This window comes from Mustela putorius, unplaced genomic scaffold (genome assembly GCF_011764305.1).
Source record: "Mustela putorius furo isolate JIRA1106 unplaced genomic scaffold, ASM1176430v1.1 tig00000196_pilon_pilon_pilon, whole genome shotgun sequence".
Classification (NCBI taxonomy): domain Eukaryota; kingdom Metazoa; phylum Chordata; class Mammalia; order Carnivora; family Mustelidae; genus Mustela; species Mustela putorius.
In genome coordinates this window covers 2891312-2908873 of record NW_025421310.1, presented here as the reverse complement: position 1 = coordinate 2908873, position 17562 = coordinate 2891312, and the positions used below count along the sequence as shown (strand labels likewise).

Below are 17562 nucleotides of genomic sequence, written 5' to 3'. Positions count from 1 at the left end.
CAGGGGGAGCTGCAGACAGAAGAAACAGGGTCCCCGCTGAGCAAGAGAAGCCCAATGCAGAGCTTGATCCCAGGATCCTGGAATCATGACCTAAACCAAAGGCAGATGCTTAACCCACTGAGCCACCCACACAACCCAAGGAATGGTTTATAGAAGGCCTTGGGGACACAAGCAAGACTAGGGCAACCTTAGCAGAAGTAGGACTCCACACCACCTCCACCAGTAAGACTTGCTTTTATAGCCCTGGAGGCTGGGGTGTACCTGAGAGACAACCAGGGAGGAAGATGATTCAGAACACGTGTCTGCCATAGCTATACAAGACACTAAGAAGAATGCTCCCTAAGTGGGGTCACAAAGTTACACCCTTGGACTCTGAAATCTCCCGTTTTTGCCATTTTCTGGCCTAAACCACAGTGGCCTTGACATGTAAGCACCACAGAGGACAAAATAATTCAGAGACCTTTGGATTATTTTGACAAGGTGTATCTGAAAGTGGAGAATTTCTGTGCACACTGATCCTTCCCAGCTAGTCACTACAACATCTGAGGGCACACTTTAAGATATACATACCGCTTAGGTGGCTAGTGTCTCCTCTACTCCCTAGTTACCCAATCATCTAGATTACCAATTACAGTCCCCCTGCCCCTGTGCAGCTCCAAGTGGAAACTGCACAGCTGGTCACAAGACTCCTGTGAAGGATGTGGGTAGAGATTCCACTCAACAGTGCCCGGCAGCCTGGGCTATCAGCTATGGACAAGCAAAATATTGGTTTCCACAAGCACTGGAGAAGGTCTCAAGTGCTCCCTCTTCACGGTGACCTCTGGGCACACAAAGCTTCCTGGCACCCAGACCACAAAACCTAGGTGTAGATCTGAGGAGGCTGTATTAGCTAGAACTGATGTAACACAGTACCACACTCTGAGTGACCAGACAAGAGAAATTTATTTCACCCCAATCTGGAGTCTTGAAATTGAACATAAGGTGTCAGCCGGGTTAGTTTCTTCTGAGGCCTTTCTCCTTGGCTTGCAGATGGGGATCCCATCTTCACAATCACCCAGGTGTGCTTGTACCCTCATCTCCTCTTCTTATGACACCAGCCATACCGCATGAGTCCATCCTAATAACTCACTTCAACTTCATGATGTCTTTGAAGATGCTATGTCTAACTATCGTCACGTTGAGAGGTTGGCGGGGGGTTATGACTTCAAAATGTGAATTGTGAGTGCACATTCAGCCCATCAGATAGGTTTTAGAGTTAATGCAAATTAAGGCCCAGGTTGGAGAATAGTAATGTTATGCAGGTAGGTAATATCCATTCTGGGACACAATTAACATGGAATGCAATGAAATCTGCTCACTCCTACATGTGGGGAGCCCAATTCTGATTTCAAACCACTCCTTAGAATGAACACAACACCGAAAATTACAGGTAATTAAATAAAAAGGACATATTAATGCATAAAAATTTCCTCTGGAAATGCAGATTGGAAATTGATTGGAAATGCAATTGAAATTGCAGCTTGGAAGCTGCAAAGATTTATCAGAAGCATTATAAGACCAACAACTCCCTACGAGATTTAGTCTTCCTGTGCAACTAACTGCCCAAAACATAGATCAGGTGCTGATGGTCAACACTGGGTTACATGCATGACCAAAATCAGAAGGAAATGAAGAGACCAAATTACCTGTAATTTCCATCAGCAAATGACAAAGGACAGCAGCACTGTTAAGCATGTTGGGTGGTGACTGATCTACATTATTGGGACCATCCAGGTGGCAGAGATGAAATGACTTCTGCCATGCAATCTGGCAGTGACTTCTAGCATTAACTTCAGACACATCAGAACACAATATACACCTTCTGAATTTTTTGCCAAAAGGCTGAACTTATGCAAAGTCATTCCACTGTAGAGATTCAGGTGAACTAAGTTCAATTCAGAAAGGTGGCTTCCTCAAAAAGGTTCTTCTCCAGAGTAAATATTCTAAAGAAGGAAATGTTACATTTTATGCTATTTTTAACTCTTTCTGCAGTGTGAACTCTCAAGTGTGGAATGAATAGATAACCAGCTAAAGGAATTGTGTCATTCACCTACTCATGAAGCCTTGCTCCAGGGCTAATTCAGATTTTCATGAAACGTTATCTATGAATTATCTCCCAAGACATCACATGCTAAACCTACTGAATTAGAGGATAGGGGTTGAACATACCAATTTTTGTGAACATAAACATTCAGTTCATAATATTGCCCATAAGGACTCGATTTCCTGTGTATTTCCTCAGGTTGAAGGAGACTAAAGATTTAGCAAAAAGATTCCCCACAACACCAGCACCCCTAAGGCCTGTTGCTACTGTGAACTCTGTGATGATGACTAAGAGCACCATGACTCATAAAAGATTTCCCACATTAGCTGCAAGCAAAAGACTTTTCTCCTATATGAATTCTCTGGTGTTTTATGAATGTCGACTTACACTTCCAAGATTTCCCACATTCACTACACTTATAAGGCTTTTCACCTGAGTGAACCTTTATGTGTACATTGAGGCTATTTCTTCTGACAAAGGACTTGCCACATTCACTGCACTCATAAGGCCTTTCCCGAGAGTGAACTCTCTGGTGAGAACGGAGGACAGAACGAGCAGTGAAAGATTTCCCACACTGACTGCAATCATAAGGCCTTTCTCCAGTGTGAAGTCTCTGGTGATCACGGAGGACAGAACTAGAGGTAAAAGATTTCCCACATTCACTACAATCATAGGGACTTATTCCAAGGTGACTCTGACGATGATACCGGAGGGCACAGCTATGACTAAAAGATTTCCCACATTCACTGCACAGGTAAGGTTTTTCTCCTGTGTGAATTCTCTGGTGTTGAATGAACGTTGACTTATAGTTCAAAGATTTCCCACATTCATTACATTTATAGGGTCTTTCACCTGAGTGAACCTTGATGTGTACATTGAGGCTATTTCTGTGGAGAAAGAACTTGCCACACTCATGGCACTCATAAGGCCTTTCTCCAGTGTGCACTCTTTGGTGAGAACGGAGGGCAGAACTAGAGGTAAAAGATTTTCCACATTCACTACACTCATAAGGCCTTTCTCCTGTGTGTAGTCTCTGGTGAGAACGAAGGACAGAAGTAGCTGAAAAAGATTTCCCACATTCACTGCACTCATAAGGCCTTTCTCCTGTGTGAATTCTCTGGTGTTGAATGAATGTTGACTTACACTTCAATGATTTCCCACATTCATTACACTTATAAGGCTTTTCACCTGAGTGAACGTTTAGGTGCACGCTCAGGCTATTTCTTCGGACAAAGGTCTTGCCACATTCAGTGCACTTATAAGGTCTTTCTCCAGTGTGGACTCTGTGGTGATAATGCAGGGCAGAACTTGTGGCAAAAGTTTTCCCACATTCACTGCACTCATAAGGCCTTTCTCCAGTATGAAGTCTCTGGTGATCACGGAGGACAGAACTAGTGGTAAAAGTTTTCCCACAGTCACTGCATTCATAAGGCCTTTCTCCAGTGTGAACTCTCTGGTGAGAATGAAGCACAGAACTAGTGATGAAAGATTTCCCGCATTCACTGCACTCATAAGGCCTCTCTCCTGTGTGAATTCTCTGGTGTTTAATCAATGATGCCTTACACTTCAAAGATTTCCCACATTCATTACACTTATAAGGCCTTTCACCTGAGTGAACCTTTCTGTGTACTTTGAGGATATTTCTTCGGAAAAAGGACTTGCCACATTCTGTGCACTGATAAGGTCTCTCTCCTGTGTGAATTCTCTGATGATACCGTAGGTCAGTCCTAGAGATAAAAGATTTCCCACATTCACTGCAAGCATAAGGCCTTTCTCCTGTGTGAATTCTCTGGTGTTTAATGAATGTTGACTTAAACTTAAATGATTTCCCACATTCATTACAATTATGAGGTCTTTCCCCTGAATGAGCCTTTATGTGTACATTCAGAGTATTTCTTCGTAGAAAGGACTTGCCACATTCACTGCACTCATAAGGCCTTTCTCCTGTGTGGATTCTCTGGTGTTTAATGAATGCTGACTTACACTTCAAAGATTTCCCACATTCATTACATTTGAAAGGCCTTTCACCTGAATGAACCTTTATGTGTACACTGAGGCTATTTCTTCGGAGAAAGGACTGGCCACCGCACTCATAAGGCCTTTCTCCAATGTGAAGTCTCTGGTGGTAATGGAGGACCGAACTACTGGTAAAACATTTCCCACAATCACTGCACTCATACTGTCTTTCCCCTGTGTGAGATCTCTGATGATATGAAAGGGCAGACATAGACGGAAAAGATTTTGTACAGCAATGACACTTATATAAACGTTCTCCAGACTGAACCCTATGACTAATCAACAATGAGCTCCCACTAAGGGATTCTGCACACTCGCTACAAACATAACTCTTTCCTCCACTGTGCCATCTCTGGATATGAAGGGGGACAGATTTGCCACTGAAGGATTTCCCACATTTGCTGCACATGTACTGCGTAGACCCACGCTGAGTCTTCCTATGTTCATTCAGGGTTGGTCGTTGCCCAAGGGATTTTCCACATGGACCAAACTCATGATGTCGTGCTCCAGTATGGTATCTCTGGTGTATGGCAAATAAGGACTTGTACCTGAAAGTTTTCCCACATTCACTGCACACAAAGCACTGTCTACCAAAGTGGACACCCTGCTCCCGAGTATCCGTGTGTTTGGGACCAAAGGCGTTCTCGCATCTACCCCTAGTGCCACGACTGCTTCCGCATTGTAATGTGGCCCTGCACTGGGAGATTCTGTGTGGCTTCTCCACAGTACAAGTGGCCTCTTGCCCCAGAAGCCCCAAGCCAGACAGCAAGTCCTTCTCAACCTCTCCACAGGTAAAGGGCTTTCCTGAACTACCGGATCCCCAGCTCTTGACAGCAGAGGCCCTGTCCACACGGCTTCTGAATGGTTTTGTTCCCGCGGGCTGCTCCTGCTGCTGCTGCTGCTCCGACTTCACACTGAAAGAAAATCGTTTCCCGCAGGCCCCACACCTCAACCGTTTCTGGCTGTTTTCTTTCCCCTGGAGCTCAGCCAAGTGGAAAATGTCTCTCAAGACGGGACCGCACATCTCACAGGGGTGGGTCTTCTGGGAAGACAGAGCAGCCCTGGGCGTCCAGGTCCGTGAAACGCCTACGGAAGCGCTCTGTGCAAAGGGGGCCTCCTCATCCTCTGCTCCACAGCAGCAACCTGAAAGCAGAGAAACGTTGGTGAAACACGTGCTGGCTGTAGCGTGGGGTGAGCCCATCACACATGCACCCGACTCACCTAAGCAGGATGTACACCATGCTTTTCCAGACAAAGGAGACAGAATTCATTTGAAAGACAGGTAGCTGTGCACGACTGGGCACAACCAGTCAGAGTACTGTGGAGAGCACACTAGAAGGACAGAAAACTAGGGTATGACACAAGGAAGACAGCCAGAGCCTACAGCTTATTCTTTGCCCGACGGTTTTGTGTAGGTCCATTTCTGCTGCTGAGATTTGGCTGATGAGTAGAGGCTACAGGAATATCCCACCCCAAGAAATTTACTTGTGGTCAAGGACAGTTGAGGACATGTGAATATGTCATGGTAAAACTTTCAGGGGTGAATGCTGAACCACATGGAAATAGCAGTGAGAGATACGGGTGCCATGTGGAGGCCCGAGAAGCATTAATTACCCCTATACTGGACATCATGGGAAGTACCAAAGGGTAGAATTCAGAAAGTCCACAAACTGTCAATAGTAAGGAAGGAAAGACAGAAATGGGGTGTGGCCATCTGCGTAGACACCGCAGTCAGGTTGAAGAAATTGAAGAAACTCAGTATGATCTGAACACGGTGCTGGTATCACACTCTTCCCAGCTGCCATCCACCAGAACCAGGTTCCCTATGAGCCCACCTGCTCATGCGTGGAGCACGTCCATGCTATGTATGACACACAACGGATTCTTCCCTGGAAGCCTTCCTGAGCAACCAAAGGGTACCAGAAGCATACCAATACTGTAGGAAAACGGGCCAAGGGGACCGCCAGCACTGTCCTAGAGCTACTCAGGACACAACAAAGAAAAACATCCTATGCGACTGATGGCAGCAGAAAGGTGGCAAAGCAGAAATCATCCCTCACCCCAACAAAAAATCAGTTCGACAGCTGTCTATGAGTGGCCTTAGCCTGAAGTGCCCAAGAGCCCATTAACACTGACTAGAACACAGCAGACCATCAAAGGGGGCACAAGCACACAGAAAGACGGCTGGAGACTGTGTTAGCACAGACATGTGCGACGTGTGAGAAATTAGGCCTGGGCTGGCTCCATCCGGCGCAGGGTGGGTGCGACTGCGGCCCCTGATCACACAGCCTCCAGCTTCCTGCTCCACAGGGGACACCGGAACACTGGCCAGCGAGTTAACCCATGTCTGAAGCCAAAGCAATTTGAGAAAGAGGATCAAGCTGAAGGCAGCACACTTGTGGTTTCAAACTATACTACAAAGCCAGTGTTTTCACAACACTAGGGCACGGGCATCCAAACAGACCAGTGGAACGGAATGAAGAGCCCAGAAGTAAAGCAACACGTCTACAGATGACTAATCTTTGACAATGAGGCCAAGAATCAACCCTGGGGAAGAATAACCTCTTTCATACTGCTGTGGTATCTGACTGTCCAAATGAAAACACAAGGATCCTGGGTCTCCTGCTTGCAGCACTCAAGGAAATGAACTTCAAATTGATTAAGGACCTACACATAGGATCTCAAACCCTAAAATTCCTAGGAAAAAAACATAGGGAAAAGCCTCTGTAACCTTATTCCTGACAATGCTTTTTTGAGTGGGACATCTGAAGCACACACAACGAAAGCAAGCACTCACAAATACCACTACACCAAATTGAAAAGTGCAACTTTTCAGGTGCACCAGAGCCAATGAAACACACCAGAGAGTGAAAAGGATGTACATGTGACTTACACGTGCTCACAATCACCAATCATCAGGGAAACGAAAACCAAAACCACAAGATATCACCTCCTACCTCTTACAATGGCTATTACCAAAAAAGACAAGAGGTAACACCCTGGTCAGGATGTGCAGAAAAAGGAACACTGGAATACCGTTGCTGGGAATGTATACAGGGAAGTCTGTATGGAAAATATTAGGGACACCCAACAAAAATTGAAAATACAACTACCACACAGTCGACCACTGCCATTTCTAGGTATGTATTCTAAGGACACAGAATCCGTATCTCCACAACCTACCCGAACAGGAACATCCACTGCAGTACTATTCACAAAGCCAACATATGGAAACATTACTGTGTGCCAGTGTTTATACTGACAAATCGGGGGCAACCGCCCAGCTCAGTCCATAGAGTACACAACTCTTTTTTTTTTTTTTTTTTAAGATTTTATTTATTTATTTTTCAGAGAGAGAGGAGCGAGAGCGAGCACAGGCAGACAGAGTGGAAGGCGGAGTCAGAGGGAGAAGCAGGCTCCCTGCGGAGCAAGGAGCCCGATGTGGGACTCGATCCCAGGCCGCCAGGCCGCCGGGATCATGACCTGAGCCGAGGCAGCTGCTCAACCAACTGAGCCATCCAGGCGTCCCTAGAGTACACAACTCTTGATCTCAGGTGGTGAGTTCAAGCCCCATAGCGGGCATGGAGTATATCTTTAAAAAAAAAAAAAAAAAAAAGAATAAAAAAATAAATTGTTTCTAGATAGAGAAATAAATAACATGACAAAAAAACATTTAGTACACCCATGTGCAGGAATAGTCAGCCATAAAACTGCAGGCAACCCTGCCACTTGCCACAAACAGATGAATCCGAAAAAAACAAAAAACAAACAAACAAAAAAAAAACAAACCACTCTAAGTCAAATAAGCCACACAGCAAAACACAAACCCTGTATGTGGATACAGGGTACAAACCCACTTATGTGGATATATATATATATATATTTTTTTTTTTTAAGATTATTTATTTATTTATTTGACAGACAGAGATCACAAGTAGGCAGAGTAGGCAGAGAGAGAGAGAGGAGGATGCAGGCTTCCCACCAAGCAGAGAGCCCGATGCCGGGGCTCAACCCCACGACCCCGGATTCATGACCTGAGCTGACGGCAGAGGCTTTAGCCCACTGAGCCACCCAGGTGCCCCTATGTGGATATTTATTAAGAAAAGAAAAAAGTCAAACTCAAAGAAACAGAAAGGAGAATGCCACAAGCTAAAGACTGAGGGAAATGGGGAGATGTTGGTAAGGATACAACTAACATTCACAAGATAACTTCTGAGGCTCTATCATACAGCACATCGACTACAGTTGCCAATATTCTATGGAACACTTGAAATTTGCTATTCGGGTAGATATTAAGCTTCAGAACCACCAACAACAGAAAATGTAATTGTGTCAAGCGATCCTGGACTGATCAGGTTCATTTTGTTAGTAATTTCATAATGTAAGGGCACCTCAATGTCTGGGTCTAGAGATCAAGGCCTGCCTCAGGATCCCTGCTCAGCATAGTCACCACGAGTTTCTCTCAGTCTGCCCCTCCCCCTGGCTCTCCCTCACACACATAACACACACTCTCTCTCTAATAAATAAATAATTAAAAATTCATAATGTATATCAAATCATTATGTAATATAATTTCAATAATACAATTTTATTTGTCAATCATATCTCACAAGGATGAATGGAGGGTGGCAGGTAAAAAAGCGATTTAACACCACAAAAAGAACCATACAGGGCAGTCTTGAGAAGTAACCCATGGTACACATAAGCAGTAAACATGCCCATGCCTCCAATTTCAGGCACAGGCAGGCAATGGAAATGTCACCCCAAGGAAGGGTTCAAAACCCAGGCCACAGAAATGGCACCGATCTGAACACAGAGACCAAGCCAGGGAGAGAGCAAGCAAGGTGCATTCCATCAGCCTCAATGCAGGACCACTGACCTGCGATCTTAGCCGATCAGGGCTCAGCACAGCGGGTACTGGGGCTGCGGGCAGACAGAAGGGCACACCAACAACTCAGGGCCAGCAACAAAAGCAAATGCCCAGAAAGCTAGGGAAGCACCCAGTGAACAGTCCACACCAGAGAAGCACAAACCCTCCCCTGGAGAATGGAAAAGGGGAGTCCGCAGGATACAGAGTCCAGGGCGGGTCAAGGGGACGCCGAGGGCCTTACCCAGTGACGATACAAGTGCAAAGTTCTCCAGCATCACATGGTGGTACAGCCGTCTCTGAGCCTCATCAAGAAGCCTCCACTCCTTCCAGGAGAAGTACACGGCCACGTCCTCAAAGGTCACACCACACTACCACGAAAGGAAAACATGGAACCCTGAGCATTCTCTCTCTGAGAACTCACCAGCCAACCCACACACCCACCCCAGTCTCTCCTGCCAGCCCAGCTCCCCTCCTCAGATAAACACCATGTCCTGCTGTTCCTAATGCTGTTCTCCTCTCACCTTCCCACCAATCACTGTCCAGTGCTCAGCAATAACACACAGGGCACACATGGAAGCAATGTGGCCTGCAAGTCCCATCCCCTTGCCAGGATATTCCCATGGAGTCTCCCAGGGCAAGCCCTTAAGACCGCCAATTATAGTCCCTGCTCTGCGGGGAAGTCTTCAATACCAGGACCCTGAGGCCCTTAGCTCACACTTCCTCTCCAGGTCTACATGATTCTGTAGACTATACTTCTCATGTCTTCAGACCCCACAGATGAAAAAGCTCACACCTTCCAAAGGATTCTCGCTTGATTCACACTTGTCCTTGTCACTTGACAACCAAAGGATGTGTGACAAACACAAAGAGGTTCCACTACCACCCCAATATGACCATGTATCCCAACTGAGGGAAAGCCTCAAATGCTGCTGAGAAGCCTCCTCACCTGCCTCTAATCTTCCCTCCAGTATCACACTCACAACCAGTGTCAACCTAGAATGTTCCCATGTCATCGTCTACTCCCCTACTACCCATGCTGGCCCTCCAGAGTTGGGAACCAACCATCCACTATTGGACCTTTCTGAAAACAACCAGCCCTAAGGACCTCTCTGCCAGGCACAGAAAAGCAAACATGACATTTGCCCCAGACCATTTCTGGCAGGAAGACTCCGAAACACTCTGGATGCCATAAAAACTGACCACAAAATTCTGGTGAAGTCCTAGAACACTGAAGAGAGAGCAGCTCCAGCCTCTCAAATACTCGCAGGAGGGGCCGCCTGGGTGGCTAAATGGGTTCAGCATCTCACTCTTCATCTCCACACAGGTCTCCATCTCATAGTCCTGAGTTCAAGACTCCTGTTGGGCTCCACACTGGGAATGGAGCCTACATAAACAAACAAACACAATCCCCCCCCATGTCCTCAGCTATCACTTGTCCCAGCATCCCACGGAAGGCTTGTCCATGTATCTGCCAGATCACTGCCTCTCTCCTTCACCTGTGTTCACAACGCCCAGCAACCCCGACCACGAGTTGAGCAGGAAAACCACTCTTCAGCACATGTTACTAGGTCCCTCTGACCTACTAGGAGCATTGCCATGACACTCTGTGATCCCAGTCTCCACCTTGGTCCACACAGCAGCCATCACTTTTCAAACTCTCCATCATGAATCTTTCCCCCAGTTTCCCAAAATTTCCTGTCCAGCTGCCCACTTGATGCCATCACTTACCATTTTCTGAAATATCTAAGTCGCCTAATACAGTGGAAACACGTTCGGACACTCCCAAAGATAAGCAACTTACTGTTAACTTCCATCAGGTTGATGGGACTTTCCCTCCCTTCAGCTGCTAAATGCTGAAAATTAATGATGGGAAACCTTCCTAAATTGGGGTCGGGAGGTTGCACTGGGGGCAGCTCAAACACTACCATAGTGGGTGGTATCACCTGCGGGTCCAACAGAAAGAGATGGACTTGAACTTATTTGGGGATACTACTTCAATACCCCCCCCCCCAAAAGACAGCCTTTTCATCATCGCCTCGCCCAAGAGCTCAGCCAATGAGAAGCCACTACACTTTAACCTTCCAGTTTAGTCCAGTGGACTCGGAGTACACAACAGCTTTAGCTCCTTTCCTTAAGCGGGGGCGGGGAGACGACCTCTCTCTTCTCCACACTGGCTACTGCTTTGACTCGGATTCTTCAAGCGTCACCGACCAAAAGCCCCGGGGTTCCCCTCACTCCCCCCCGTTCTCCTCTCCCTTGCGAAACCCACAATTCGCCTCAGCCCTTCTCCGAAAACAGACCAACAGCAGCCGGTTCTCCAACATCCAGGGTGGACACGGTGGCGGTCGGGCCACTACCAACGACAACCGCTAGTCCCTCCTGCTGCGCGTCCTGCCTGCGCGCTCACCCCCGGCGGCGGCGCTTCTCCGCGGCCCAAGAAAGCCCCCTGACACCCGCCACCTCCCCTCACCGCCAGCAGACACGGCCTCGGCAGGCAGAGACGGCGCCGGTCTCACCCGCCGCGCCGCACCCTGCTCCTGACAGAACCAATGCAGCCGCGGCGTTCCCCGTTGGTGGCGCGAGCCCCCTGCCGCCCCCTGCCTCGGCGGCACTTCAGCCCGTCAGCCCGGAGCCCGCGCCCGCGCTCCCACACGGGCCCCGCCCACCGGCGCCTCATTGTCGCGGACACCCGGGCCTGGGCCGCAGGGCCGCGAGCAGGCGCTCCACTCTCGACCCTTCGGTCTGGGTGGGGGGCGGCGGGGAGGGCCCGGGGGACGAGCGTTTACCTCAGCCGAGTCCCTGGGCGGGGCTGCCGCTCTCGGACTCTGTGGGCGAAGCGGAGCCGGGAGCTGAGGGAGGGGAGCGGACACCCGGGCCATTAGTCTTTGTCTAAGCCCCGGTACGCGGCAACTCGAGAGATGTCACAGAGCCTCGTGCCCCCAGTCTGTCTTGGAGGAAACAGCCTCCCCTCACGTCTTCTCCACTAATCACCCTTCACAAAGTGCGTTTCCGAACCCTCCCAAGTAAACAAACGGGAGAGAGGCCGAACGCCGCAATTGGCAGGAAGTCCCGCCCTAGCGGATGCGCACGCCTAGAAATGTCCCGTCCTGTTCTCTCATTGGCCCCTTGCTCTGTCGTCAGGGCCGACGGTCTTCCGGGTTTTGTGGCTCCCAGAACTTGGGCGGTCTCAGAAAAGGGGTCTTCTACCCTGGAGTTCGGCGCTTCGGTCAGGTCTCACCTTGAAGGATTCCGGAAAGTTCTGCCCCTCCTCAGAGGTACCGGACCGCATTTGGTTCTGATTTAAGGCGGAGAAGACTCCAGGAAGGCCAATCTTCTTCCAAAGGAGAAAACCGTTACGTTAGATACTCCCGAATTCCGTGGCTGAGGTAAATGACAAATCATCCCTTGAGGCGCCTCTGAAATAAATGAGTCTGTCTGTCTACCTGGAAAGTTGTTGTTGCTCTTCATGCTTGCATCCTTCAGCGCGTTAGTCAGTTCATAGTTCGTTAGGAACTTAGAAACCTTCCTGTTAAATCATAAAACTTCAACACGGTGCATTCTGAGGGGCTTTCGGCGCTATTCCTGAGTTTCTGGGTTGGGCAGCACCCCGTCCAGCACGCAGAGGGCAGCTCCAAAGCGCTACAGAAAGGAAAGGTTTTTAAAGGTAGGACAAGGGCGCCTGGGTGGCTCAGTGGTTTAAGCCGCTGCCTTCGGTTCAGGTCATGATCTCAGGGTCCTGGGATCGAATCCCGCATCGGGCTCTCTGCTCAGCGGGGAGCCTGCTTTTCTCTCTCCCTCTCTGCCTGTCTGTCTACTTGTGATGTCTGTCAAATAAATAAATAAAATCTAAAAAAATATATAAAGGAATAAAGGTAGGAGAAGAACATCATAAATAGAAAAAAGGTTAATATCAGATGAGGTCACCTTACTGTGGGGACAAAAGACTCATTAGGAGAAGCCATCCTCTATCTTTGGGGGATGGAGGGCCCATCCATGTAGATTACCTTTTTGGTGCTGACCGGTGTATTCCTGACTGAGCAGTGGAAACGGAATTTCTGGGGAAGTCAAAAGTGCAGTGAACTTCGGCATTATGCGCTAGTTTGGTGACACGGCCCAGCAGAAGTGACTCCATTTGGCGCCCGTGGTTTCCTTTCTACGTCCCATACAGGTGCATGTCAGGGAGGAAGGACAAGGGATGGTAGGCTGCCCCGAATGATGTGGTCAGTGACGTGGTCAGCCTCTGGTTCCACATTTAGCCTCTCTTACCTGTATCGCGATTGCGTCCCATCTATGAAGGAACACTTTTACCCATATATTTCTTCGTCCATAGTCTCAGATATACCCAGTTCCATTTAGGAGTCCGATATCATCCCAATCATAGTGCAACTTGACCAATGCTGTTTTTGGTACCAAACACATGTTGCCATTTTCAGTTGGAGCCAGTGTGCAAGGGGAGAATCTGAGCCTGAAATGAAGGTTTGTCTGAACCCAATGATCTCACCTTCTTGTGGGGAAGTGACTCTTCTTTCTTCAGGCACTGTAGCAGTGTCGCTTAACAACTGAAGTTATCTCAGAAAACAGTGGTGAAATGCACATTTTGGAAAGCAGTTTCTAACCTTTATCAAGTTGTTTAAAGACAGTGGCAGAAATAGCTACGGGGAAACCCACATTTCATCTCCCTACCCATCACTAAAGTCTTAAAAAATGCTATGATCTCAGAGAACTTTTAGAGAAGGCTCTAAGAAGTCTAAAAAAAGACGGAATAAAATTGAGAACGTGACTCTGCTAGACCAATATACTTATTCATTTTGAGGGCTTCTGTCTCCACAATGTAACTTTTTCATTCCTGAAAATATTAAGCAATGCTGTCATCCTTAAAAAATAAATGGCCACTTATTTTACTAGTAAACAGGATTTTATTCAGGAATTAACAGGAATTTTAACTGGGGATAGGCACAGTAGGGCAAACCACAGGAAAGTCTGAAGAAACAGAAGGAAAGTCTGCTTTTATTAGGTTTTAGGAGACTGGGGAGGTTTGCTTTCAATAAAAGTTCATTGAAGGGGTACCTGGGTGGCTCAGTGGGTTAAAGCCTCTGACTTCAGCTCAGGTCATGATCCCAGGGTACTGGGATCGAGCCCCGAATCAGGCTCTCTACTCGCCAGGGAGACTGCTTCCCCCCGCTGCCCTGCCTTCCTCTCTGCCTACTTGTAATCTCTGTCTGTGAAATAAATAAAATCCTTAAAGAAAATAGTTTCATTGAAGACCAAGAGTTTCCAGTTGTGACAGTTTTCCATTGGCTCTCTGCCCTGGTTAGGGTGTAGTTGCTGGGGCAAGGGGCATTCATTCTTCTTTTTGTTAAAAGCAGGAGATTAAATTACTACTGTGAAAGTTTCCTCCCTTGTCAGGATAAAAATAATCTTCCTTTTTCCTGCTAACTAACCATTCCTGCCTCTGTGAAAGTTTCATTTTACTTTATTTATTTTTATTTATTTTTTTAAACTAAATTCAATTCATTGACATGTAATATATTGTTAGTTTCAGAGTTAGATTTCAGTGATTTATCAGTTTTTTATAATAACCAGTGCTCATTATATCACGTGCACTCAATGTCCATCACCCAGTTGCCCCATCCCCCACCAGGACACCTTCATTTTATTTTATTTTTTTTTTCTAAAGATTTTATTTATTTATTTGACAGAGAGAGATCACAAGTAGGCAGAGAGGCAGAGAGGAGGAAGCAGACTCCCTGCTGAGCAGAGAGCCCGATGCGGGACTCGATCCCAGGACCCTGAGATCATGACCTGAGCTGAAGGCAGCAGCTTAACCCACTGAGCCACCCAGGCACCCTATTTTATTTTTTTTTAAAGATTTTACTTATTTAGGGCGCCTGGGTGGCTCAGTGGGTTAAGCCGCTGCCTTCGGCTCAGGTCATGATCTCAGGGTCCTGGGATCGAGTCCCGCATCAGGCTCTCTGCTCAGCGGGGAGCCTGCTTCCCTCTCTCTCTCTCTGCCTGCCTCTCTGTCTACTGTGATCTCTCTCTGTCAAATGAATAAATAAAATCTTAAAAAAAAAAATTAAAAAAAAAGATTTTATTTATTTATTTGACAGAGAGAGATCACAAGTAGATGGAGAGGCAGGCAGAGAGAGAGAGAGAGAGAGAGAGAGGGAAGCAGGCTCCCCACTGAGCAGAGAGCCCGACACGGGACTTGATCCCAGGACCCTAAGATCATGACCCAAGCTGAAGGCAGCGGCCCAACCCACTGAGCCACCCAGATGCCCCGACACCTTCATTTTAAATGTGGTTTCCTTTACTAATTTTAAGACTACCATGGAGAGAGAAAAGGACATTTAGGGTACCCGTAAGAATTAAAATGAAGAGAAATGGCTATGTCATGTTATTCACTGTTCCCACAAACGTCCACTGAGCACATATGGTTTTTTAGGAAATTTGTTCGATGCATGGGAGAAATGCAGGCGCAAGACAAGCAGTCCTGCCTTCAGATGCGTTGTATTATGTTCAAGGAAAACACATGGAACATGAAAACAAAAGTTCAAGTTTACATTCAATGTTAAAATGTGGCAGGTGAGGGGCACCTGGGTGGCTCAGTGGGTTAAGGCCTCTGCCTTCGGCTCACGTCATGATTCCAGGGTCCTGGGATTGAGCCCCGCATCGGGCTCTCTGCTCAGCAGAGACCCTGCTTCCTCCTCTCTCTCTTTGCCTGCCTCTCTGCCTACTTGTGACCTGTCAAATAAATAGATAAATAAATCTTTAAAAAAAAATGTGGCAGGTGAGATAGAAACAAGAGAGGTGATTTTGTGAGAAAAGAGATGCAGAAAGGAAGACCTCGTTAATAAGAGCACCACTGAGCAAGGATGAGTCCTTCGGGTTTTATTTTTATTTGTTCTGGGTTTTGTTAAGATTTTATTTATTTATTTGACAGAGAGAGAGAGAGACAGCAGGAGAGGGAACACAAACGGGGGCAGTGTGGGGCACCTGGGTGGTTCGGTGGGTTAAAGCCTCTGGCTTCGGCTCAGGTCATGATTCCAGGGTCCTGGGATCGAGCCCCGCATCGGGCTCTCTGCTCAGCAGGGAGCCTGCTTCCCTTCCTCTCTGCCTGCCTGTCTGCGTACTTGTGATCGCTCTCTGTCAAATAAATAAAATCTTAAAAAAAAAAAAAAAAAAGCGGGGGCAGTGGGAGAGGGAGAAGCAGACTTCCCACAGAGCAGAGAGCCCAATGCGGGGCTCTGTCCCAGAACCCTTGGATCATGACCTAAGCCAAAGGTAGAAGCTTAGCAACTGAGCCACCCAGGCACCCCTGTTAGTTCTGTTAAAAGATGAAGTGAGCTACATGAAAATTTCGAAGAGCTTATTTGAGCAAACACCAAAACCATTCAGGTAACAGCGAACCAAACTAGGGAAAAGGCTAATCTGTAAAGGGAAGACCGTGAGGCCCTTGGGTGGCTCAGTTGGTTAAGTGGCTGCCTTCTGTTCAGGTGGTGATCCCAGGGGCTTGGGACTGGAGCCCCTGCATCAGGCTCCCTTCCCTGTTCAGTGGGGAGCCTCCTCCCTCTCCCTCTGCCTGTCTCTGTAGGTGGTAGAACATCGGAGCCACTGGCATCTAGCGGCCTCTTTGCTGATTTGCAGTTCCAAGCAAAAGAAGCCAGTGGCTAGGTGTCTTCCTGGGGCCTCTCTGCCCTGGAGACCCTGGAACTCCAGCCCTTTAAGCCTTTACCCTGCTTGGCTCACTGCAGAGGCACTCAGCAGGTGTGCATGAGAACCCTTCACCCTGCTGCTCCTCACAGTCTGTAGGTCTACAGAGTCCCTGTACTGGAGCATGGAGGGAGGCAGCCTGGCCTTCCCGGAAAAACCTGTTTTCAGTTTCACCTCTGCCCTCTCCATCAGCTTTACCTCAGCTCATTAGAAATGCTCATTCTCAGTCCACAACAGAGACCTCTTGACTCAGACACTTCGGTGGTAGCCCAGGAATCAGTTCTTTAAGACGTCTCTGGGTAAGATAGACAGACAGTTGAATGTTCCATGCTCTCCTTGCGTTCCTGAAGAAGAGAAGTATTGATTGGAAAGGAAAATGAGCTTTATTGGGAAGGCTGGCCATGTGGGGAGAAGGTGGACTCTTGGACAAAGGCCAACTCCAAGGTTTCATCCTCATCCAGGGAATTTTAAAGGAGTTTAGAGCAGCTTACCAGTAAGGGGAGTACAGCAGTCCTTAACACTTTTTGACTACATGCAGACACTCGATGGTACTAGCTATAGATGTCATCGCAGTGCTGGGAGATTGTGCAATGGGGTCTGGTTCCTTAGTACCTGGGGGTTGTACAAGAGGGTCTGTTTTGCTTAGTGGCATTTGGAAGTCCCCAGCTGTTTCTAGGAATGAATGTGTGGTCTATAGATAAATAGAAAAGTTAATCCATCATGTAGGCTAAGGATGCTTGTTTAACCTTAAGGTTACTAGGTTGCCTGGGGGCCTGAGTTGGCTTCACCCATACACACTATTTTTCTTAGTACAGAAGAATCTCAGCTTCCCCCAGTTGGAGCTCAAACTTTCCAGGCAGCTTCTTCTTTCCAACTTGTC

At 47.5% G+C, this 17562-nt stretch overlaps 1 protein-coding gene across 9 annotated transcripts in view; it reads right to left on the bottom strand.

Annotated features, from left to right (window-relative positions):
* Positions 1-919: 919 nt before the first annotated feature.
* The window catches only part of LOC123386913 (zinc finger protein 850-like), a 34821-nt gene continuing 18178 nt past the window's right edge, over positions 920-17562 (bottom strand). For 2 of the 9 annotated variants that reach the window (XM_045077289.1, XM_045077293.1), the window contains 4 exons: positions 17174-17294; positions 16881-17026; positions 9211-9337; positions 920-5242 (listed from right to left, as the gene is read on the bottom strand). In XM_045077289.1, the coding sequence (XP_044933224.1) occupies positions 2406-5242; positions 9211-9244 (2871 nt within the window). In that variant the 5' untranslated portion in view covers positions 9245-9337; positions 16881-17026; positions 17174-17294 and the 3' untranslated portion in view covers positions 920-2405. Of the gene's footprint in view, positions 5243-9210; positions 9338-11439; positions 11732-11755; positions 12657-16880; positions 17027-17173; positions 17295-17562 lie in introns of those variants that run through there. The other 7 variants (XM_045077290.1, XM_045077292.1, XM_013049984.2 and 4 more) reach the window with 6 other exon arrangements.